Genomic DNA, 24,046 nt, shown 5'->3' on the forward strand with positions numbered 1-24,046 from the left:
AGTACGTGGGTGGAGTTTTCTATGTTCCATAGTAACTGCAAAGCATTAGAGGACTGGCAGCTGTTTTTTAAAATGCATCTCCCTAGATCAGGGGTCTAAAACATGTGGCCCGGGGGCCATTTGCGGCCCGCCGGATGATAGTTTGTGGCCTCCGCCTTGCCTGCCCCCCGAAGTGCCCACATGTCCTCTGCTGTCAAGAGTAAAAAAAAAGCCTCACCTCGCTCGCCAGCTCTCTCCCAAGGCAGCGCCTCTTGCACTCTCCATCCAGAACTGCAGCCAGACTGCCTGTCTGCCGGCTGGCAGGCTGCAGTTCCGGATGGAGGGTGCAAGAGGCGCTGTCTTGGGGGAGAGCAAGGCAGCTGCCAGCCCTTTTCCCCGAGCACCCGAGCCGCCACTGCGCGATGCCTCCCAGCCTGTCCTCAAAGAGCACCTCCAACAGCGCTGCCGGGCTTCCTCGGGCTCTTGCTCCGCTTGGAGGAAAATCTGATGCGGCCCAGCCTCACCCAGACTCTGCCTCCAGCGGCCCCCAGGTAAATTGAGTTTGATGCCCCTGCCCTAGATCCTAAAGAACGGAGAGACTACTTGCCTCTAATGCTTTGTCGTTCCCAGGGAGCTTAGAAACCTCCACCATTGTCTTCATATCTGTTGCTGCAGAGAGAACCGTAGCAAGGAACAGCTATATGCCCCAAAACTCCTCTAAGGACGTTATTTTTTTTTTCTTATGTTTTGGATAGAGCTACCCAAATTCTACCTGGAGGAATACTTGCTGAATTCTGGGGGCTGTAATGGGGAGTTTTGGACTCTGTTGGCAGTTGAGCTGGATGGCTCTTAGGACGGCCTTGTTGAGGCACCTCCAAAAGAATTGGCATACTCGCGCTTTGCCAAAAGTTTGGCTTGTTCCATATATCACAGTGATGGGTGTAAAACTAGGCAATCCGCAGAAACTACTTATTTGGACTCCGCCATGTTCTCTTTCTGGTTCAGAATCCCAAGCCAACACACAAGTTAGCTATGCAGGCTACACATTGCCAGCAAGCTGGGTGCTCCTTTTACTGACCTCAGGAGGATAGAAGGTTGAGTCAACCTTGAGCCGGCTACCTGGGATTTGAACCCCAGGTCGTGAGCACAGTCTTGGCTGCAGTACAGCGGTTTAACAACAGCACCACGAGGATACACCACAAAGGTACAGCCGTTCCAATTTCTAGGAATGCATGCAAAATAAAAATTGAAACACAGAAGCAGTTCAGAAGATTTCAGTCTCCTTATTATCCTTGCAGCTGTTTTCTGGACAGTGATATAAACTAGGAGCGAACAGGATCTTGGAACCACTGTAGATCACAAGCCGAACATGAGCCCACAGTGTGACATGGCTGCAAAAAAAAAGGCAAATGCTATTTTAGCCTGCATTAATAGAAGTATAGTCTCCAAATCCTGTGAGAGAATCGTTCCCCTCTGCTCAGCACTGGTTAGGCCCCCATCTTGAGTTCTGGATAACCGCACTTCAAGAAGGATGTCAAAAAAATGGAATAGGTTCAGAGGAGGTAAGCAAGCATGATCAAGGGACCGGAAATGGAGGCCTGTGAGGAAAAACATAAAGGAGGCATTAGAAAAGATGAGGGGGGAGAGAAAGGACAGCACTTTTCAAATACTTGGAAGGCTATCTTATGGGGGGGGGGGGGACAGGATCTGTTCTTGATCGTCCCAGAGTGCAGGACATGCAACAATGGGCTCAAGTGACAGGAAGCTAGATTTCGGTTGAATATCAGGAAAAAAACATCCTAACTGTTAGAGCAGTACGACAGTGGAAATAATTACCTCGAGAGGTGGTGAGTCCTTGCACGTTGTCATTCTGTGTGTATCTGGGTGAGAAAATGTGTCTTTTAATTCGTGTTAATATTTGTGATTCTAATTCTTGATACTGAATCGATCTAAATGGGTTGTTCAGCCACCCAGAAGGGCATGCCATTTGGTCTGTTCTCCTCACGGCAATCTCGTTTGCAGAATGCCCTTTTGGAGGGATGGCTTGTTTGAAAGCCAAAATCTCCTCGCACCCAGAAAGCTAAGGTGTCAAGAAAATACTGCCCCTGGCAGTTCATTAAGCGGCCATTAAATGCACAAGAACTGGGAAAAGAAGTTGACCCTCTAGTAGAAATGATATAAGCTATTCTTTTCGGAGGATAACCTTCGGCACCATGGAAGGATTCTGTTCTCCCTCTCAGACATTTTACATTAGACGACTGATTTGATTGGATTTGCTTTCATTTCAAACATGGAAGAGGAGAACTAGCTGGGCAAGAAGCCAGAGTTTTTTCTCTTGCCAAATTTTATTTGCAACGTAGGGTTAATGAATGACAGGGGAAAGGTGGTCACCCTGTCCTGCTTTTGGTCACCCCATAAATTGATCTTTTTATGTTCCGACCGGCATTTCCAATATTGTCGTCTTCCAGTGACTTGAGCCGTCTTCGCCATGAAGTTCTGCGTCGTTTTTCTGGCTTTGGCCATCTTGACAGGTGAGTTTCTTCCTCCGTCTCTTCCTATCTTTCTCTTCTGCGCTCTCGCATACCCTTCTGGCAAGAAAGATGAACATCCTAATCTTTTAATAATTAAAACTGCTGCTCATAGACTGCCCCATAACACTTAAAGCACTCTTGGGGCAATTTACTATTCAATTATGCAGGCTACCTTTTGCCCTCTCCCCATTCCAGCAAGATGGGTACTCCGTTTACTCACCTCAGAAGGATGGAAGGCTGAGTGAACCTCAAGCCGACTGCTTGGGTTTGAACCCAGGTTGTGAGCAGAGTTTTCGTTGCAGTATTGCAGTTTAACCAGTGTCCCACAAGGCTATCTGGAAATAATCAGAATAATGTCCACAGAACTTCCACAGCTCATGTGTATTGATCATTTATGCTGCCACATGAAAGGGAGATGTTTGAGAAGTGCACCTTTTTCTGACATTGTGACTCAATAATTGGGACTCCTTCTTATACCATGATGAAAGGCACAGTTGTTGTTGTTGTTGTTATCATCATCATCATTATCATTATCATTACAAATAGTAATATAATAATCATCTTAAAGCTGGAAGGGGTCCAATGGATCATCCAGTCCAGCCCCTGCCAAGGAGGCTCACTGGGGAATCGAACTCCCAGCCAGCGGCCAAATCACTGAGCTATCCAGCAAATGGGGAAGTTTGAGTTGCCAAATTTGTTCATAAACTGCTGCTGTGCTTATCTAATTTTGTGTGCTGCCCTTCTAACTGTTCTGGAAATGGCACAGAGAGAAGAGAAAAGGGGGATTGAGTGATTACTGTCTACACCTAGAAAAAGTCAATTATTTAATTACAAGGAGCTCCGTCTGTGATGGACCATGTTGCTTTAATATTTGTCTGTTTCTAAGAGAGGACTCCTTGTTCTTTCTGCATCAATTCATTCCCTATCCCTTGGATCCGTTAGAAATCTAAGGGGGCGTACAATCCGGAATATAAAGTATGGCAATGAGCAAGAGAAAAACTAAAAACAGCAAACACAGAGAAAAGGAGCGACGGGTGAGGATTCAGCAGCGTGAACCCATCTCACAGATGATTAAAAAACTGAGGATTTCAAAGACGATTTGGGGGGAAAAATCCAGTGTCAAGCTTGGAAAGGATCAAGGGCTCAACACTGGACAGATTTTGGGGCACTGGGCAGGGGTCCATTGAAGGAGGGTCACAACTAAAAGGCTGTTTCCCTGGTTTCTGCCCACCTTACATCAGGAGTTGTGGGTTACCTGTGGTCTCACATTTATCCGCACAACATAGTTATAGGCACTGTGATACCAATCTGCCATGTCCCTATCTTATGGATCTGGAGATGTTTTCTCAGTCCTCTGCCAGAATATGTTTTTGTGCATTTCTTTGAACAGAGGAGAGAAATCTCAAGTTCCTCCCCAAACTAGAAGCCCCAGGATTGCCTACGAGGCAGCCTGGGCAGTTAAGCGGGTATGTAGATCGTAAAGCGTAGATGCTTTCCCAGATTATTGTTAAATAAAACCCATAGCAATGACTTTGGTCATCTAGGCTGGCTTTCCTGCCCTTCCTTCCTCTTCCTGCAGGTTCCGAGGCTGCTTCTCTTAACGACGAGCCCGCCAGACCATGTCTGGAGCAAATCCACAGCACCATCCGGGAGTATCTCGACAAGGCTACCAAAATGACCGCGGAAAACCTGGAGGCAATCCGTAATTCAGAGTTCGGCAAGGAGCTCAAGTAAGCGGGCCAAAGGGAGTTGGCAAAGGCTGGGCCAAACGGCCAACGGTCCGTCCTCACCACTGCTCCATCGCTCCCCTCCTCTCCTGCCCCCCAATTACAGGTTGTCCTGACCCAGCACAAGGTCAGCATCCCGTGGATGTTGACTTTGATAACAGAAGCACCGCAAAGCCTTAGGGAGGGAGACGTTGCCCTCAGTCCTGTTTCAAGAGTTCCAGGAAAGCACAGAGAGAGAGAGGAATGTGTGCCTTCTCATTATTACCCCAGCATTGTCTAAAAAGATGGTGTTTGTTAGATAGACGGTTCAGGATATCCTGAAGATCAACTTGGAGGGTTAGTCCACCTCTTATTTGGAAACATAAGGTATGGGGGCAGAATTTAAAGAATACTGCCTATGGCATTTGCTCTCATCAGTTTAGACCGTCTTAAGTACACGAGACAGTCCAAAGAGGAATTTTCGAAGTGCAAATCAAATCAGAGTTGCGTCAGAATAAACAAACTACAGGAAGACCCCGCCTGTCTCAAGGGGATCAGGTCCAAGCCTCCTGCTGCAGGTTCTGAAAAACACAGATTACAAAAACACTACAGCGGTGCCTCGCTTAATGATTACCTCGTAAAACAACGAATCTGCTTGACGGTGAGGTTTTTGCAATCGCTTTTGCAATCGCAAAACGATGTTTCAATGGCCAAAAATCGCTTTACGACGATCGGTTCCCTGCTTCGGCAACCGATTCTTCGCATTACAACGATCTGAAAACAGCTGACCGTCGGGGTTCAAAATGGCCACCTGCTGTGCAAAATGGCTCCCCGCCGTTTTTAGGAGGCATTTTTCACTTTACAGGCACCAGAAAATAGCCGTCCTATGGAGGATCTTCATTGGAAGATTAGGTATTTAGCCCATTGGAATGCATTGGACCGGTTTTCAATGCATTTCAATGGGTTTTTTTATTTTTGCTAGAGGAGGATTTTGTTCTACAGCGATTTTGCTGGAACGGATTATCCTCGTCAAGCGAGGCACCACTGTACTGTACAGTATTTTAATTGTGCATGCTATACATAGCATGGTCTCTGCCTCCCCTTATTGGTTAGTTCTGCTAATGACAGGACAGAAATCTATTTCTCTAGTAAACACTATACATGCTGTCTGGCTCCATCTAATGGCCAGTTCTGGTAACTCGTCTTCAAGGGAGCTCTGACTCTAATGATGTGTTAACTGTATCGCTTTAGTTACTGTTTTCAGTTTTCTATACAAGTAAATTCCACAGGTTCACTAAAAGTATGATGTGAAGAAGCCCTTGTTTTTGCCCCATCCCACCATTACAATGTAAGGATCACTCAGATGCAGCAGTTCTCAACCTTTGTTCTTCCCGATGTTTTGGATACCAGCTCCCGGGAGTCCCAGCCAGTGTCAAGGATGGTCAGAGATTCTAGGCATTGGAGTCCAAGACATCCAGAGGACCAATGGCTGAAACCAAGTTCCCTAGATGGAAAAGAAGAATCAAGGCTGAACACCGTGTACCTGTCCATTTTTTTCCCCATGCTAACCTGTTCTTCTTTCTCTGCAGCACCCGTATCGCCACCAGCATCAACAATGCCAAACGTTATCAGGAGGAACTGCAGAAGCAGCTTCCCCCAGCGGCCCAGGACATGGTCCAAAAGGCCATCACCGACCTGCGGGAGCTGCAGCAGAAAGTACAGCCCGTGGCCGAAGACCTGAACCAAAAAGTGCAGGGCGGCATCAGCACGCTGCGGGAGCTGCTGGCCCAGGTAGAGCAGCACGCCAAGACGGTGAGGCAGGCCCTGCCCTCCGGCGCGGAGCTGGCGGCCAACCTCAAGAAGAACATGAAGGAGGTCCGTTCCCAGCTGGAACCCTTCGCCGAAGACCTGAAGAGCAAGATCGAAGAGTTCCGACAAGGGGTGGAGCCCTTGGCCCAAAAAATCCAGGGAAGCCTCAGCGAAGGCGTCGAGCAGGTCCACCAGAACTTGAAACCGTATGCCGAGGACTTCCAAGAGAAATTCAACACCGCCTGGTCCTCCATGCTGGAGCGGTTCCAGTGAAAATCTGGCCCAGCAATCCAGGTCGGGGAGGGAACAGGAGAAGGATGGAAGGAAGGTTGTGTTGGCCTGCAACCATCTCTGGTAGGCAGGGTGTGAGGGGCAAAATGCCCCTGGAAAACAGCATCCTCTAACTTGCAACATCTTGTGCCTGTAACCATCCCCTTCCTGGAGCAATAAAAGAACAAATGATGAGTTCTCCATGTTGTCTCTGTGATTTTTTTTTGGGGGGGGGAGGACTGGGAGGTTCGAGGGGTGACGAGCCACTGTGGATGTTCACAGTGAAAGGAGACTGAAAAATTATCATCATTCCCATCTTCGAGCTGCAGAGCTGGAACAGGCCCTATGGGTCACCGTGTCCAGTCCTTCTCAAAGAGGCCCGGTGGGGAATCGAACTCCCAACCTTTAGTTCTGCAGCCGGAAGCCTTAAACCACCGAGCTCTCCAGCAGTTCCATGCATCCTTCCAGTTTTCTTCCACTGACCCACTCACTCTGGACTTTCTAGGAAGCCTCTTAAAGAAACAAAACATAGAGTAAAACTTTGAAGAGTTGCTTTAAAAAAACAATAACTATTGCTCCCAGAATCCCCAGCCGTGTTTCAGTTAGAGCTTTTAGGGGTTTCTGCTGAGCAAACCAATATATGTAGGACAACCTCAGTTGTTTTGTTTATTTGTGTTCAAGCCACCAATCAACAGTAATTTGGAAGAATCTTCCTTGTGAACCAGATTTGGAATTTCTTCTCCACTTACCTGTGATGGTAACCCATGACACGATGATGGCCAGGAACGTCCTCATGGTGCATTGAGTTTGGCAAAGTTTTGGAAGCTCAGGTTGTGTCTGAGCAAGGAAACCTGGAAGGGGATGAAGGTTTCCTTGCTCAGACAAGAAGAGCAGCTGTAAAGGATCCCTGGGGGTGTATGGGGGAATTAGAAAAACTGTGGGGAAGGGGGCGGAGTCACGCATGCTCATGCGGTCGCACACCTTAGAGGGAACCATGCTCCTGATATATCAAGGTATCGATAAAAAATAATTTTTTTAAAAATTTTTTTGCAGAAACCAAGGGGCTAAGTTGCCTCTTGAAGCAAGAGAGAAAATATAACCAGTATTATGGGGTAGCGAGCCATAACGATTGAAATAAGAAATTAACGGGTCCTGCTAAAAGGTCTTCGGACGTTCGTCGCAGGATAAAAACTGCTTGTCTATGGTTCAGTACAGCAGAGATATGGAAAGTATTGGAAGAACTAGAAAACATTTCTGCCATATAACCAGGGTCTGTGTTGTGGCTTCAGTGCAAAAATGCAATAGGATCAAGCAAGAAGACATGGGGCCATCTTGTCATGGATACCAGTCTTCAGTTAGTGAGAGACTTCGGTACGGAAGACGACAACTGGGAAGAGGCCATTGGCAAAGGACCCCTTGAATTAACTTCTGGACAACGAAGGAGTAACAAACACAACATAAATCAGTGGCTGCCCAGGCATTGTTGGGGACGTATCCTTTATTACATCAGCTGTTGGGGTTTGTTTGTTTGTTACAAATCACCATGCACCACATTATTTCAGTCACCCCCGCCACACCGCTTTTCTTTGGAGATCAACAATGCATCGCTCCTCCTTACTCATGGAAAAAAAATAATCACGGGTCTGGGGGAAATATGGGGGCGTGAACCCACTCCCAAAACTCTGTTTGGTGTTTTTTGCTCTCCTCCAGAAGGGGTTTAAGGTAACGATTCAGGTTCTTATGGAGAGCCTCCAGCCCTTGCCTGATACTAGTCAGCGTTTGGTCGGCAGCAGCTTGGAGGGTCGGTTGAGCGTCTTCCAACTTCTTAAGATAAAAGAAGAGCTGATCGTCGAGAGGTTTAAAATACTCCAACAATTTCGCTTCTATGTATCTCAGTTCGTCATTGAGGATAGGTCTGAAGGACTCGAAATAGGGTTCCAGTCTCTCCAGGACTGAGTCAAAATAATACGACAGTCCGTCTATCAGTGGTTCTTCGATGTCCTGCTTGTTGCTCAGGTCAATTACAGCACGATAGGTTTTCCTGATAACACCTTCTAATACAGAACCCACCAACTCCAGAGGTTCTTTGATCTCTGATGGAATCTCTCGGCGGAAGTTACTCAATTGTCGGCTTATATTATGGTACAGGTCTCTGCAGAATGATGGAAAAACAGAGGGAAAGGCATCGTTCAGTATTTCAAGCACATGGCTTGACTCAAACAGTGTTGAGATTTGAAAGCAAACGTCTTGTACTTTTAATTTCTGCCCTTTACAAAAGGCCAAAAGCTTGGAGGGATACGACCTATCCATGGAGATCAGGAGTAGATGACTTGGTACCCTCAAGCTGGAGCCACCCATCATTCACCATACAGTGGGGTCTCTACTTAAGAACGTCCCTACTTAAGAACAATCCAACTTAAGAACAGCTCCATTTGCTAAATTTTGCTTCTACTTGAGAACAGAAATCCAAGATAAGAACAGGGAAAAAAAAACCTTTCCTGCTCTTTTTTTAACCTTAGGTCATCTTAGGTTAAAAAAAATTTTTCCCCCTAGTGATAGAGTACGTATTAACCAGCTTTGCATTAGTTCCTATGGGAACTAATGCTTCAATGTACGAATGCACCTCTGCATAACAAAAAAACAGCCAGAACGGATTAATTGGTTTTCAGTCCATTCCTATGGGAAATTTTGCTTCAACTTAAGAACCTTTCAACTTAAGAACACCATTCCAAAACGGATTAAGTTCTTAAGTAGAGGTTCCACTGTAGTTTCTATGGACGGAAAAGAGCAGATACGGATTAAATGGTTTCAATGCATTCCTATGGGAAATGCAGATTCAACATAAGAACTTTTGAGCTTGAGAACCACCTTCCAATACGGATTAAGTTCTTAAGTAGAGACCCCACTGTACAGCTTATGGGAGCCGTAATCCAAGATACCTGCAGAAGAGCAGGTCATTCAACCATTTGGGGGTGGGGGGATAATAGAAGGATCCTAATTTACAGAGAGTGGGGTCATTGTTCAGATTTAATCAAAGCGTGTCAGTTGTGAGGATATTTAGAGTGTAGCATCTCTACGCTGTTTTAACATAGCGATTCCGCCTAAGGAATCATGGGAGTTGTAGTTGGGAGAGGGAACTGGACTGGCCTTGGCTAGAGGACTCCATGGCCATTCATTCAACCACTGGAGAGACGTCTACACCCATCACCAGATGACCAATCCTACAATTTCACAGGATGGAATCCAGGTAGCTAAAGTGGAAGCCAACACCAAGTCTATGCAGGGTAGCTAATTAAACATATACAGTAATGGATTTGCTTACGACAATTCCGGGGCTGTCTTGCTTCTGTCTGCCATACCCCAGATGACTATGGATAACATTGGAAGTCCCTTGAAGGAATCCCTCAATTCCTTCACCTTTGAAACTCGCTCTGGTGCTGCGGAAGCCCGGGATCCTGGAAGATAGAAACAGCCTGCAAATTGTCTTGCCCACTAAAGGCATCGGATGGTTCTTTAGTCCAACAAGGGGCTATGAATTCTTAGCTCTCATTTGGAAAAATGCACAGCTTCCTTAAAGTTTCCTGGAATTCAACCGAGCCCTAGGGCAATCTCCATGTCTGTCCAACCATCAAGGATTAACCTGATTGTTCAGCTGTTGACACTTATATTCTGGAAATCTGCCTCCCTTTTTTCTTTCTTCCTGTTCCACTGGTTGAAGGTTACATTCTCTTTGCCCGTCCCATGGGACTTTATGGTTTCGTAGAATCTCCCCAAATGATTGTTGAAAACCACGAACACACGAATCAGAATTATTCGTGTGCTTATGCATTAACATGAAGCTCAATTACCCTTATGGAATTAATGTCAGCCGGAAAATCCATTTTTGAAATGCCTTACCGCTACCCTAAAGCAATACAGGTTGAGGTCCATTTGAATACAGTATTGGAAAAAAGAGCAATTAAGATCAATTGGATTTTGGGATTAGTTATCTCGGGGATGATGGGCTGTCTCTCGAAAGAGATCTCCAAGCAGAGGCAGGCAGGCAGGGGAAAAGGGGAGGGGAAGAAAAGAAGAAAAGAGCTGATGATGGATGAAGGAAGGAAGGAAGGAAGGAAGGAAGGAAGGAAGGAAGGAAGGAAGGAAGGAAGGAAGGAAGGAAGGAAGGAAGGAAGGAAGGAAGGAAGGAAGGAAGGAAGGAAGGAAGGAAGGAAGGAAGGAAGGAAGGAAGGAAGGAAGGAAGGAAGGAAGGAAGGAAGGAAGAGGGAAGAGGGAAGAGGGAAGAGGGAAGAGGGAAGAGGGAAGAGGGAAGAGGGAAGGGAAGAAGGAAAGGAAAGAAGGAAAGGAAAGGAAGGAGTGTAAAATCAAACTGGGATTTGCACCTGAACATATCTTTAAACATCAGTTTCTCTTCTCATTTTGAAGGCTATTCCTCCTTATGAAAACGTTACCAAAATCCGTACGAAATACAGAAATCCACTACCCTGCCTGAGATTCCGTGCTGAAGCTTTTGCTGCTGTTCTTTTTAATGCCAACTGAACGTTTCCTACCTGGACGCTGCCACTGCATTCACTTCAAAAGGAAGTGCCATAGCTCTTAATTCCACCCTCTTGCAATAAAACAACATTCAACACAGATTGTGCTTTCAGCCGGGACAGAAAGGAGGGAAGACATGTTGTGTGCGTGTGTTTTAAAAAGCAGTACACTAAATGAGATAAACTTAACACCCTATGGATCACATGGAAAATATCAATAGGTATACAGTAGGTCTGGAAAACAGATATACCATCTGGAAGAATCCTGTGTCAACTCTCTACTATACAGTATCAAGAAACAGTTTTTCATATTTGGAACTGTTGTACTGCAATTGAATGTCAGACTAGAATCTTGAGATTCAGTGCTGTTTGAGAAAAGGGACATCTACGTCAGATCCTCTTACATCCTGCCATCACAAGAAAAATGCTGAAATGAGATGTAATGTCTTCACCTCCCTCTGTATTTCCCCACCTGTCACACAGAAAAGAAGATTCCAGAGTAATTCCAAGTGTTTTTCGATCTCACACCCACCCACATAAACACCATATCTCTCCTGCATGGAGGAGGATCAGGAAGAGAGAATGAGCTGTTTACAATGTGTGAATTTACAATTGGATTTCTGCACAATCTCTTTCAACCTAGTGGTTCGCCGCCGTTACATGGCTAATGTTGAAAGTCCTGCATTGAAATGTTGGTAACGTTTTGCTAACTTGGAAAAACGTCGGGAGAAAATTTCCAGTGAGGTTTGTCATTTGGAAAGAGTGACTAATCTTCCTTGCAAATAGGGTGAAGGGGAGGATCCAGATCTCACACGCAGGTGTATCGAAAACCTAGCGACCTTGATCTCGTGAATGTGAAACCACCAAGATCCAGGGAATTTCGTGAAAAAGGTCACTAAAGGAGGAAGAGAGATCGCTCATCATCTGAAATGCATGCTGGCCGTTGGCTGCTTTCCCTTCTGGATAAATTGGGGCAGCAGTAAGCTTGATTTTAAAATGGTTTAGTTTTAGTTTGCAATGAAAACCAGTCCCATGGTCCTGTAGAAGAGAGTTTGGAATTTCCTCTCCACTCACCTGTGGTGATAACCAACGCCACAATGAGGACCAGGAACTTCATCATGGCGAGTCTGGAAGCACTGGGAACTCAGGCTGTTTCTGAACGAGGGAAACCCAGGTGGGGATAAAGGGCCCCTTTCTATCTTTGCCTCTGGTCATTCATTAATCTACGTGGCATAGGACTATGGTATCTTCATCCATGTGCAGTAATTTTGTCCACCACGTCCTCTGTTGACTGACACCAGGTCTAGAACCAGAGGTCTATGAACTGACATTGAATAAATGAACAAACAAGAGACAAAGACGGAAAGATCCTGCCCTGGACATAACGGGACATAACCGATGCCACAATTATGGCCAGGACGTTTATCATGGTGTGTCTGGAAGGACTGGGAGCACAGGCTGTATCTGAACAGGGAAAGCTGGAAGGGGATCAAATGGTCCCTTTCTATCTTTGCCTTCAGCCATTCATTAACTTACCTCACATGGCCTTAAGAGATCAGGACAGCCTGAGGAATAACAGAAGCACGTCTTCCTCCTCATTCTGTGATGAAATACGTTCTGACATTATCACTCAATCCCCTGATTTCTAAAAAGGCAAGGTGGCCTCTCTGGAGGAGGGAATAGTTTAAATTGGTAAATAATAATAACATATTTGTGCCATCAATTTAATTCTGGCTCTTGGCGACTCTTTCCGGCAGATAATATTGAGAAGTGGTTCACCATTCAAAACCACTCCTTAATTATCTCACTTTCCTTGAAAGCATCATCAGGTTGGCGATAAATTAGTGCTGACTCCACGGCGCATAACATAACATGACATTTTAATAGCAATCTTATGTGGCAATATATGTGTTCTTCCTTCTTTTGATATTTTTTGTCAGTATTTGCAAGGTGCAATATCAGAATTGGCCACTAGAAGGAACCAGAGAGTATTTAATCTCAATGATTCTGGGCTATGGGTTAAGAATGTGTACTAGCGATGGAGGTATCCGTATTCGGGTATGGGACTGGAGCATCCACTCATGCATCCAGCAGGGACGTCAGCCTTGCTCAGCCTTCCAGTTGCTCCTGGCGTGCCCCTCTCTTTCCACTCATCTAGCTACTCCAGGCAGGGGGAGGGAGGACGAATCTCCCTGCATGGCTGCTGAGTGGCTAGATGAGTGGGAAGAGAGCAGGGCTCCGGGAGTGATTGGAAATGGTTGACTGGGCATTCTTAAGGATGTAGGTCTCCTTCTCAGCTACATGCGTGTAGAGGCTGCATCAGTGAGGGAGCTATATTTGACGATATGCTGATACTGGGGGGCATCTAGTTATGTGTTCGAGTCTTCAGTCAGTGTATAACTTTAGGATCAAAGACAGGAACTGAGAGTAAGCCGAGACATGTACAAATCAACCCTTTAATCAACACTATTATCTGGATAACGAAGGAAAAAGAAAGACAACGTAAAACAGTGGTTGGCTAGCCATTTTTTAAAATGTCTCCTTTATTATATCACCTGGCGGGGAGCTTACAAATTACTGCCCACCACATCATTTTAGTGACCCCTTTCACACCGATTTTCTTAAAGATCCACAATGCATCACTCCCCCTTACTCATGAAAAAAAAAATCACGAGTCTGAGGGAAATATGGAGGCGTGAACCCAATCCCTAAACTCTGTTTCGTGTTTTTTGCTCTCCTCCAGAAGGGGTTTCAGGTAAGGATTCAGGTTCTTGTGAAGAGCCTCCAGCCCTTGTCTGAAACGAGTCAGCGTTTGGTCGGCGATGGCTTGGAGGGTCGGTTTAGCGTCTTCCAACTTCTTGAGGTAGAAGAAGAGCCCATCGTCAAGAGGTTTAAAATACTCCGGCAATTTCTCATGAATGTATCTCAGTTCGTCATTGAGCATAGGTCCGAAGGACTCGAAATATGGTTCCATCCTCTCCAGGACGGGTTCAACATAATACGCCAGTAGGTTTATCAGTGGTTCTTGAAGGTTCTGCTGGTCTCTCAGCTCAGTTACAGCGCTATAAGCTTTCAGCATAACACCTGTATATACAGCACTCACGAGATGCAAGGGTTCTGTGAACTCTGATGGAATCTCTCGGTCAAATTTATGAAATTGTTGGCTCGCATTATGGAACAGGCCTCTGCAGAAGAAGAGGGAAGAAGGGAAAAAACATGAGGAAAGTTGCCATTCAGTGGTACAACATGTGGCTTGACCCAAACTAAGCTGCGATTTGACAGTGAAAGGCTCTTAGTTTTGATCCACTGCACCGCCATGTACAAAATCTTGGAGGGGTACCACTCATCAACATCAATGAGTAGATGAGTTTGGTGCCCTCAAGCTGGAATCACCCATCGCTCACTATACGCCTTATGGGAAGCTTAACCCAAATTCCCTGGAGAAGAGCGGGACACGGGAGGCCACTAGGATGGTCCTAATTTAGAAGGGCCATTGGTCAGATTTAAGGTAAGGAAACTCGGATGTGAAGATATTTGGAATGCAAGATCTGTATGCCATTATAGCATAGAGATTTCTCCCACTGAATCATTGGAGCTGTAGTTGGGTTGGGGATCTTCAATTCTTGGCTAGAGCTCTCCAGGGCCCACTCTTGAACCAAAGCAGATACTTGTATAGGTAAAGGTAAAGGTAAAGGTTCTCCTTGACAATTTTTGTCCAGTCGTGTCCGACTCTAGGGCGTGGTGCTCATCCCCGTTTCCAAGCCATAGAGCCAGCATTTGTCCGGAGACAATCTTCCGTGGTCACATGGCCAGTGCGACTTAGACACAGAACGCTGTTACCTTCCCACTGAAGTGGTCCCTATTTATCTACTTGCATTTGCATGCTTTCGAACCGGTAGGCTGGCACGAGCTGGGACAAGCGACGGGAGCTCACTCCGTCGCGTGGATTCGATCTTACGACTGCTGGTCTTCTGACCCTGCAGCACAGGCTTCTGCGGTTTAACCCGCAGCACCACCACGTCCCTGTAGATACTTGTATACCAAATGACAAATTCGAAAAACCTCACAGGATAGCACCCTGGTAGTTCAAGGGGAATCCGACCGCTAGAACTGTACACTGTAGCGATGACACAAATAACAGATTTACTTACGACAATTCCTGCCCAGTCTTTGATTCGCTAAAGTTGTCCCATATGAAATCTGATGCCGTGGGCAAACCAAACCAGTATCTGAGCAGTTCCTCCACTCTTGGAATTCGGCTTTCATCATCAGAAGCCTGGGATCCTGGAAGACAAAACCAGCTGGCACATTGTGTGGTCCACGAAAGACAGTGAGCCGTAGGAGAGTTGATTGGTCGAGCAAGGAGCTGCCAATCCTTAGCCCTTGTTGGGAAAGATGGATGCCTTCCTTAATTTTTCCTTACATTTCACGGAGACATGGGGCCATCAAAGATTAGCCTGATGGTGCAGCCGTTAAGACCTGTTATCTGGAACTCTGAAGACACCTACATCCAATTTCCCCTGTGCATGTTCCACTATGTTCTCTTTGCTCATCCCACGTGACTCCTTTACTTCCTAAAGTTCCCCCCTAATTATTTATTAAAACTATGATTAGTTATCAGGATTAATGCATTGTACCCTTCATTCGTGCATACACATGCAGATCAATTGCCCGTATGCAGGCAAGGCCACCTCTGAGTTCATATTTAGAAAAATTTCATGCATTACAGCAACCCTGCATCAATATCAGTCGATGCAGGCTGGTGGCCACCCGCTTCTCCCACTTGCAAAACAGCTTGTCTTGAATAAGCATCTGTCCAGCCCTGGAATGGGAAGAAGGACGTCACTAATTAATTGCCCAGCACCATCTGCTTCCTTCCCCAAACGGAGAGCTTTCAACTCCCTTCAGTGGTGCTGATGTGGCTCCAGATGTGCTCCATCCATTTTCCTGCAACTGTATCGTGTTTTTAGCGCAAGAGGGCAACGGAACCCAGCAAGGAGACATCCAATTGTGTTGTTTTACTCCCTTTTTTTGTGATGCTGTTGTCTTCAAGTCTAGCTTGTGTATTTAAGCACCCAAATTGAATCTTGATCACCGAGTTGTTCCATGGCCTTGCTCGTCTACATATAAGCCCATTTTAAAGGCCTGTTTCAGTAGGCCACGACAACGAACACCCATGGGTGTCAACAGTGCATTTTCCATCCTGTGTCGTTTTGGCATGTACAATATACCAAGGAATGGAATTCATCTCCGTATGTTCTTTGAACTGCAGAGCTGGAAGGGACCCTATGGATCATCAAGTCCAGCCCTTGACAAGGAGGCCCAGTGGGGGAATCAAACTCCCAACGTCTGGCTTCGCAGCCACAGACCTAAGCCACTGAGCTATCCAGCAGTATCTTGGCTATTAGCCTGAAAGCATATATTTACAGTGAAGACTTTGCTTATGCAAACAAGATGGGCCTCCAGCAAGGCAGATGAGCTGGCCAATTTCCTCATGGGTTAAGTGGCAGGCCTTCCCAGAATGAGGGGGGCAGCTAAGGTGAAAGTGTCTGTCTGTCTGTCTTCCAGTCTCTCTCTCTCTCTCTCTCTCTCTCTCTCTCTCTCACACACACACACACACACACACACACACACACACACACTCCTGCATACGAGAACAACAGGAGCAAAGACTGCCCTTTACCATTTCCAGTTCGATCCCTGCGTAATCTTGCAGGATCTCTTCAACCCAGTGGATCACTCTAATAACTAAGCCCCGATGGGGACGCCTTGACAAAGTTTGTAACTTGGAACCAGAAAGGGAGTGGCTGATCTACCTTATAAACTGGGTGAATGTGACAATCCAGATTCCACCCACAAGTGTATCTAAACCTTGTGACTTTCCATATGTGAATGTGGCAACCTGAGATTAGGCATCCTTCAGTCTCGAGAGACTATGGTAACGTGCTCTGTACGGAGGACTTGGAACAGCATCTAGTGTGGCTGAGGAGGCCAATTTGAGAGTGACCATCCCTTCCACACTGAAGACAAATACAATCTGTCCCCTGTCCAGCTCCCTGATTTGGCTGGTTTCGGGACTGCCTCTTTGCCTCGGCCTGCTGGACAAGGGTCTCTTCAAATTGGGAGAGGCCGTGATGCACTGCCTGCCTCCAGGCTGAACGATCAGAGGTCAAGGTTTCCCATCTGTTGAGGTCCATTCCTAAGGCCTTCAGATCCTGCTTGCAGGTATCCTTGTATCACAGCTGTGATCTCCCTCTGGGGTGATTTCCCTTCACTAATTCTCCATCCAGGAGATCTTTTGGAATCTGACCATCAGTCATTCTCACAACATGCCCAAGCCAACGTAGCAACCAAGAGCCAGCGAATTCATGAAAAAGTTCACTAGAGGAAGAGAGATTTCTTATCATCTGAACCGCATACTGACTGTTGGCTGCTTTTCCTTCTGGATAAAACACAGAAGCATTAAGCTCGCTTTTGAGAAAGTTTAGTTTAAATTTGTATTGAAATCCAGCCCCCTCATCCCAAAGAACAGGATTTAGAACTTCCTCTCCACTCACCTGTAATGACAACGAACGCCACAATGATGGCCAGGAACTTCATCATGGTGAGCCTGGAAGCACTGGGAGCATAGGCTGTATCTGAGCAGGGAAAGCTGGAAGAGGATATAACGGTCCCTTTCTATCTTTGCCTTTGGTCATTCATTAACCCATACAGGACAGCTGTACTGCAGCCAAAACTGTGCTCACAACCTGGGGTTCAATCCCAGGTAGCCAGCTCAAGGTTCACTCAGCCTTCTATCCTTCCGAGGTCGGTAAAATGAGTCCCCAGCTCATTTTACCATCCTGTCCCTCACAAAGAATAGGGCAGGACCTTTCCAGAAAAGTGGAAATGTCCTGGCCTATTCTTTGTGAGGGACAGGACGTGAGGAAAGAAGTGAGGAAGAAAACCCGAGAAATAAGGAAAACACTCTTACAGCCCCATTGTGTAATGAGATTTTTTTGTTTTTGACAACATCACTCAGCTCCTTGGTTTCTTAGAAGATGGCCTCTCTGGCAGGCAGTGGTAGTGGGGTAGAGTAATTTAAACCAGTAAATAATAATGTTGTGCCATCAAGTCCATTCTGACTCATGATGCATAGAAAATATTCAGAAGTGGTTTACCCTTTGAAACCACTCCTTAAATGTCTCACTTTCCATGAAAGCAATGCCAGGCTGGCTATAAATTAGTGCTGACCTGGCAGCCTATACCATAATATGGCATTTTAATACTAATCTTACGTGGCAGGATATACTGTACACTATACTCTTTTTTCTTCCTTTGATATTTTTGTATTTGCAATATCAGAACTGGCCACTAGATGGAACCAGAGACTGTTTATTTCCATATTCAGGGCTGCGGGTTAAGAATATGCAAGCAAAGCCTTCAAGCCTGTCCTAGGCTCCCCCTTGGCCCCTCAGCTGTCATTTATTATATGATGAGGAGAGGCGTTGAGGGAAAGAGAGCAGCCTGTTCCTAGAGATGGGAAATTTCACTGTGGATGGGGTTTCCCAGCCCTTGAGAGATTGGGGATCCCAGGAGACACACAAAATTGTGCTTCACGAGATGAGATTAAGCAGAGGTCTGCATTTTGAGTCTTCAGCCATTTTGGGAGTTAAACTCTCTCGCATACATTTATCCATCCTCTGTGTCATGATGCTGCTAGTTATATATCAATGAACATTCACTGGCAATTAGCAATGGGTCTAAATTGGCCATAAAAAGCAGAAATGAGAGACTGAGGATAGCTATGGTCTTGTTGGGAAGGAAGAGCCTAATATAGCCTTATAAACTAGGCAAATACAACAGCGGAGAACTGTCCCACTGCTATCTCTTTTGTGAACACAACTTTTAAATACCGTAACTGACTTCCCAATATTGATTGGCTTCTTAACGGGGCACATATATTGTGCCTTTCCTCCAAACGAAACTCAAAGGAGCCTAGTTGGCTGTCCTCACTCCCCCTCTTTCTGCACTCAAAACATCTTTGGGAGGTAGAGACGAAGGTGTGGCCAGTGAGCGTCGAGGCTCAATGTGGATTTGAACTCAGGTCTTGTGAGCCCACCATTCTAACCATAACAGCCCAGAAAAAGGGTGATTGGGCAATTCTGAAGAATATAGACACACACACCCTCCCAGGTACATGTGAGTGGAGACTGCCGTCAGCTACAGAGCTCTGTCTGGCAATACACTAATACTGGGGGACATCCTGTAAGGCAGTGGTCCACAACCTTGGGCCTCCAGATGTTCTTGGACTACAACTCCCAGAAGCCTTCACCACCACATCTGCTGGCCAGGACTTCTGGGAGTTGAAGTCCAAGAACATCTGGAGGCCCAAGGTATGGGAACCAATGCTGTAATGGATACCAGTCTTCAGTCAGTGTAAGATTTCAGGATGGAAGACAACAACCGGCAGAAGGTCTAGCCACATACAAATAAATCCTTTAATTGTAATCTAGATAATGAAAGAGAAAGAGACACAACATAGCACAACGGTTCTCCAGGAGTTGTTGACTATCCTTTATTATATCGGCTGGAAAGGGTCATTTGCAATTACCACCCACAACATTATTTCAGTGACCCCTTTCACACTGATTACTTTAGAGATCACTAATCTATCCTCCCTCCATTAATCACGGGGGGAGGTCATGTGTTGGGGGGAAAGATAGAGGTGAGAGACCACTCCCTGGCCTCCATTTTGTATTTTTCACTCTCGTCCAGAATGGGTCTCAGGTAAGGCTTCAGGTTCTTGTGAAGAGCCTCCACCATTTGTCTGAAATAGGTGTGCACTTGGTTGGCAAAGGGTTGGAGGGACGTCTGAGTGTCTTGCAGTCACTTGAAGTAAAAGGAGAAAGGAGCGTCCAGGATATTGAGCTCCTTGGGCAGCTTCTCGTTCAACATGTAATCCAGGGTGGGTCGGAAGGGCTCTAAGCATATTTCGACCATCTCACGGACTGGGTCAAAATAATGTGACATTACAGATGCCAGTGGCTCACCAAGGTCCTGTCTGCGGTACAGTTCCTCTGCAGCATGATTAGATTTCCGCCAAATAGCTCCTGCTAGTTCACCCACCAGCTCCAAAGTTTGTTGGATATCTGGTGGAAACTCTTGCTGAAGGTCATCCCAGCGCTGGCTGACATTATAAGACAGCTCTCTGAGGAATGAAGGAAAAACAGGTGGAAAGGGATCATCCAGTGATACAACATGCGGCTTGACTCAACTTAAGCTGTGGTTGAAAGCAAAAGTCCGAGTGAATTATTGAGACAGCAAGGGCCAGATGAGTTAAACTAGCTAATACGGAGTAGACAACTGTGGAAGACTTGAAGCTAATTCTTCTCCGTGGGTCCCTGAATTTTATGCGCCGCATAGTTAGGAAGTTACTGTATTTTTCACACCATAAGACTCATTTTTTTTCCAAAAGAAATTGGGGGAAAAGTGTATGCTTTTTATGGAGCAAAATTCCCAGATTATTTTTACCTGTTTTCTTCGCCTAAAAATTTGGTATGTCTTATGGAGAGGTGCGTCTTATGGAGCGAAAAAATACGGTATTAAGCCAGCATATTTCAATATTCCAACCAGGGGATCCTAAATGATGGCTCAATCACACCTGTGAAAAGATCCCCAGTTATACCATTTTGGCTGTTATTTGGATCATTTCAGTAATTTGCCATTCACAGGAGGCATGGCTGACATCAGTTTATTCATTATTATTTTTTTACTTAATTTTTTTTTAATGCTGCCTTTCTCCTTAATAGGCGGCTTAAATAATTCTCCCCAACAATCAGTTTATTTCTACTTCTCAGGAAGAGTGGTTTTCAATTGTACCAATGATGAATTGTTTCATTCCTTATCATTTCAGCATGTGTGAATTTTGCTGTCAATTTATTTCCTTTGTGGAGTGGTCCCTGCGCTTGTAGCCTTCTAATTTTTTTTTTTTAAAAAGAGATATTGGTAAATGGCTAGTAGCTGCTATTTCCACTAACATTGCTCTGAAGCAGGCAGCCTTCTCCCCCTCTCTTCTGGGTGAAAGAGGGCTTAAGCCAAGAAAGGAACACTTCCTGCTTTAAATTTTAAAGAAAGGGGTCTTGTATGAAGGCCTCCTCTCTCTTATTTTAAAATCCCGCTCTTCACAATATTTTGCAAGTCTTTTTAAAAAACCTTCCTCCTCCTGATGCTGTGTAAAAGGGAAAAGAAAAATGAAAGCCAAGAACTGAGAGGGAGAGATATGCAGGGAAATAAGGAAAAGGAGATGAGTGCGTAAAGGAGGGAAGGGAAAAGGGGAGGAGGAGAGAAGGCTCAGACCTCTCTTATTGCATTGTCGATGTAACACTTTTTTTTAAAGGACAAGGGGGCCTGGATTGCCCCAAGAAACAATAGAGAAAATGAATCGATACAAAATTAAAGAGCAGTGCGGCCTGCTATAATGGCTCAAGTAAAAAGAAATGAATTGATGCAATTAAAAACAATGTAAACACTGCCACCAATGTATATACCATGAGACAAATGGGGGAAATGTACCGTTTTAAGAGGGGGGTGAAAATAATCAGTATAACTGGAGTTCTTTTCAGACATGTGATCGAGCCCTTATGGGGCCATTTGTCAGTTTCAGTGCAAGGTATGTCGGCTGTGAGGGTATTTAGATTGCAACATCTCTATGCCATTCTAACCTAGAGATTCCTGCAATGGAATCCTGGGAGCCGTAGTTTGGTGAGGCACCTGGACGTCTCGGCTAAAGCACTCCAGGCTCTCCTTTGAACCACAGCAGAGACCTCTACACCCATCACCCAATGACCAATCCCACAATTTCTCAGGATAGAATCCAGGTAGCTAAAGTGGAACCCAAATGCTAGAACTGTGCAGGGTAGCTATTACACGCATAATGGATTTACTTACGACAAAGTCCGGCCAGTCTTTGTTTCTGAAAATGTGAGCACTTTGTCTATTGCCCAGTAGTAAATCTGAACCACATAGGAGCTCCATTTCTCCTCTTTTGAAACTTCACCTGGATCTTCAGCAGCCTGGGATCCTGAGATATAAAAACAGCCTGCAAATTGTGTTACCCGCTAAAAGCAACAATGAGCGGCCAGTGCTTAGCCCTTGTTAGGAAAAATGCATGCCTTCTTTAGCGTTTCTTGGACGTTAACACAAACCTAGGGCAATGTCCACATCTCGGCAGCCATCAAGGATCAGTCCGATTGTGTAGCTGTCAAGACATACAATCTAGAACTCCCTTGACAGCTGCCTCCAATCTTTCTTTCTACTTTTTCCACTGGGGAAAGGCTACATTCTCTTTGCTCATCCCACGAGACTCTATTAGGTCATACAACCCCCTCAACTTATGAAAACGCTGAACCATTATCAGAATTAATAGTGCATTAGTGCATTAACATGCACTTCGATTAGCCTTATTGCACGAGGATGTGCACAAATGGGGAGATGTAACAAGACTTCACCAGCCTCTGTATTTCCGTGTAGGTTTACAATTCGGAAAGGAGTGGCTGATCTCCTTTGATTTCCTGATCACCTGAAAGTGATGATCCAGATCTCACCAGATCTATACCTGGTGCCTTTGCTTGTGTGGATATGAAACAATCAAGATCCAGGGAATTCATCAAAAAGGTCACTAAAGGAGGAAGAGAGATTGCCCGTGATCTGAAATCCATGCTGGCCGTTGGTTGCTTTTCCTTCTGGATAAAACCGGGCAGCAGTAAGCTTGCTTTTAAAATGGTTTAGTTTTAGCTTGCAATGAAAACCAGTCCCCTGGTCCTGAAGAACAGAGTTTGGAATTTCCTCTCCACTCACCTGTGGTGATAACCAACGCCACAATGAGGACCAGGAACTTCATCATGGTGAGTCTGGAAGCACTGGGAACTCAGGCTGTATCTGAACGGGGGAAACCCGGGTGGTTATAAAGGGCCCCTCTCTATCTTTGCCTCTGGTCATTCATTAATCTACGTGGCATAGGACTATGGCATCTTCATCCATGTGCAGTAATTTTGTCCACCATGTCCTGTGTTGGCAGACACCAGGTCTAGAACCAGAGGGCTATGAACTGACATTGAATAAATGAACAAACAAAAGAAGAGACAAAATGGGAAGATCGCGCCCTGTAATTTGTGACATAATGGGAGTGAGGAAAGGAGCAGGAAGGTGTAAGGAATAACAGAAACATGCACAATTCCTCCCCATTCTGTGATGAGATTCGTTCTGAGAGTTTCACCCAACTCCTTGGTTTCTCAGAAGGCAAGATGGCCTCTGTAGGTCTCTGTGGCTCTCCCTAAGAAAGGCTCTCCTGGGCTCTATGGAACATCGGGGCAGCCTCTGAGGGGTTCCAAGAACACAACTCAGCTCTGTGATTGATCGGACGATGGGATGATGGTGGCCTCTATACATGAGGTTCCTTCACAGACCAGAGTAGTGGCTTCCGGAGATGAGGAATGTTTCTATGATCTTGGTGGGCTCATCACCATGATCTCCCAGAAAGGAGTGAGGGAAGAAAGGAGCAGCAAAGCCTGAAGTAATAATGGACGAGATTCGTTCTGACAGTTTCACTCAACGCCTCGGTTTCTCAGAAGGCAAGGGGGTTTCTCTAGGGGATCGCGTGGAACTAGTAAAACTACTCCTTAAATATCTCACTTTTCTTAAAAGCTCTCCGTGTGGGTATAGGTCACTGCTGACTTGATAGCACATAACATACCATGCCATGATTCTATGAACCCTAGGAGGGTTATTGATTTCGATTGGATTTTTACTTGGGACACCTAGATTGTGCCTTTCCTCTAATCAGATCAAAGCAACCTACCTTCCACCCACCCACCCCCCTGTTTCTATCCTCAAATCAACCTTGGGGGGCAGGTCGGGCTGAGATGCTGCAAGACTAAGCTGCGGCCAGTGAGCTTCATGACCAAATGTGGATTTGAACTCATCTCTCGTGAGCCCACCATTCTAACTACAACCCTTCCGAAATGGTTGGTTGGGCGTCCTTAAGGACATAGGCCTCCCTCCCAGGTGCATGCGTGTGGAGGTTGCTGTCAGTTTCAGACCTTGGTCCACCAACACTCTGATGCTGGAGGATGTCCTGTAATGCAGTGGTCCCCAACCTTGGGCCTCCAGATGTTCTTGGGCTACAACTCCCAGAAGCCTTCACCAGGATTTCTGGGAGATGAAGTCCAAGAACATCTGG

General features: G+C 45.7%; 3 protein-coding genes across 6 annotated transcripts; 1 reads left to right on the forward strand and 2 right to left on the reverse strand.

The window, feature by feature from the left end:
- Positions 1 to 2,371: 2,371 nt before the first annotated feature.
- On the forward strand, positions 2,372 to 6,496 carry LOC110071310 (uncharacterized). Its single transcript, XM_020779006.3, has 3 exons — positions 2,372 to 2,510; positions 4,090 to 4,240; positions 5,806 to 6,496. The coding sequence occupies exons 1-3, from the start codon at positions 2,468 to 2,470 to the stop codon at positions 6,296 to 6,298; spliced, it is 687 nt and encodes a 228-aa protein (XP_020634665.2). The 5' UTR covers positions 2,372 to 2,467; the 3' UTR covers positions 6,299 to 6,496.
- A 1,261-nt stretch (positions 6,497 to 7,757) lies between these two features.
- On the reverse strand, positions 7,758 to 23,393 carry LOC110071309 (uncharacterized). Of its 4 annotated transcripts, none has more exons than XM_078380128.1 (3): positions 22,666 to 23,393; positions 9,618 to 9,750; positions 7,758 to 8,447 (listed from the first exon to the last, which is right to left on the reverse strand). In XM_078380128.1, exons 1-3 carry the CDS (start codon positions 22,709 to 22,711, stop codon positions 7,931 to 7,933), a joined length of 696 nt encoding a protein of 231 aa, XP_078236254.1. In that variant the 5' UTR covers positions 22,712 to 23,393; the 3' UTR covers positions 7,758 to 7,930. The 4 variants fall into 4 exon arrangements, with proteins under 4 accessions (XP_078236254.1, XP_020634663.3, XP_020668177.3 ...); XM_020779004.3 differs by lacking the exon at positions 22,666 to 23,393 and adding an exon at positions 11,902 to 12,061; XM_020812518.3 differs by lacking the exons at positions 7,758 to 8,447; positions 9,618 to 9,750 and adding exons at positions 19,360 to 20,017; positions 21,757 to 21,889.
- Positions 13,342 to 17,525, reverse strand: LOC110089460 (uncharacterized). The gene is made up of 3 exons (XM_020812549.3): positions 17,385 to 17,525; positions 14,979 to 15,111; positions 13,342 to 14,012 (listed from the first exon to the last, which is right to left on the reverse strand). Exons 1-3 carry the CDS (start codon positions 17,428 to 17,430, stop codon positions 13,496 to 13,498), a joined length of 696 nt encoding a protein of 231 aa, XP_020668208.3. The 5' UTR covers positions 17,431 to 17,525; the 3' UTR covers positions 13,342 to 13,495.
- Positions 23,394 to 24,046: the final 653 nt, after the last annotated feature.

This window comes from Pogona vitticeps, chromosome 9, assembly GCF_051106095.1.
Source record: "Pogona vitticeps strain Pit_001003342236 chromosome 9, PviZW2.1, whole genome shotgun sequence".
Lineage (NCBI taxonomy): Eukaryota > Metazoa > Chordata > Lepidosauria > Squamata > Agamidae > Pogona > Pogona vitticeps.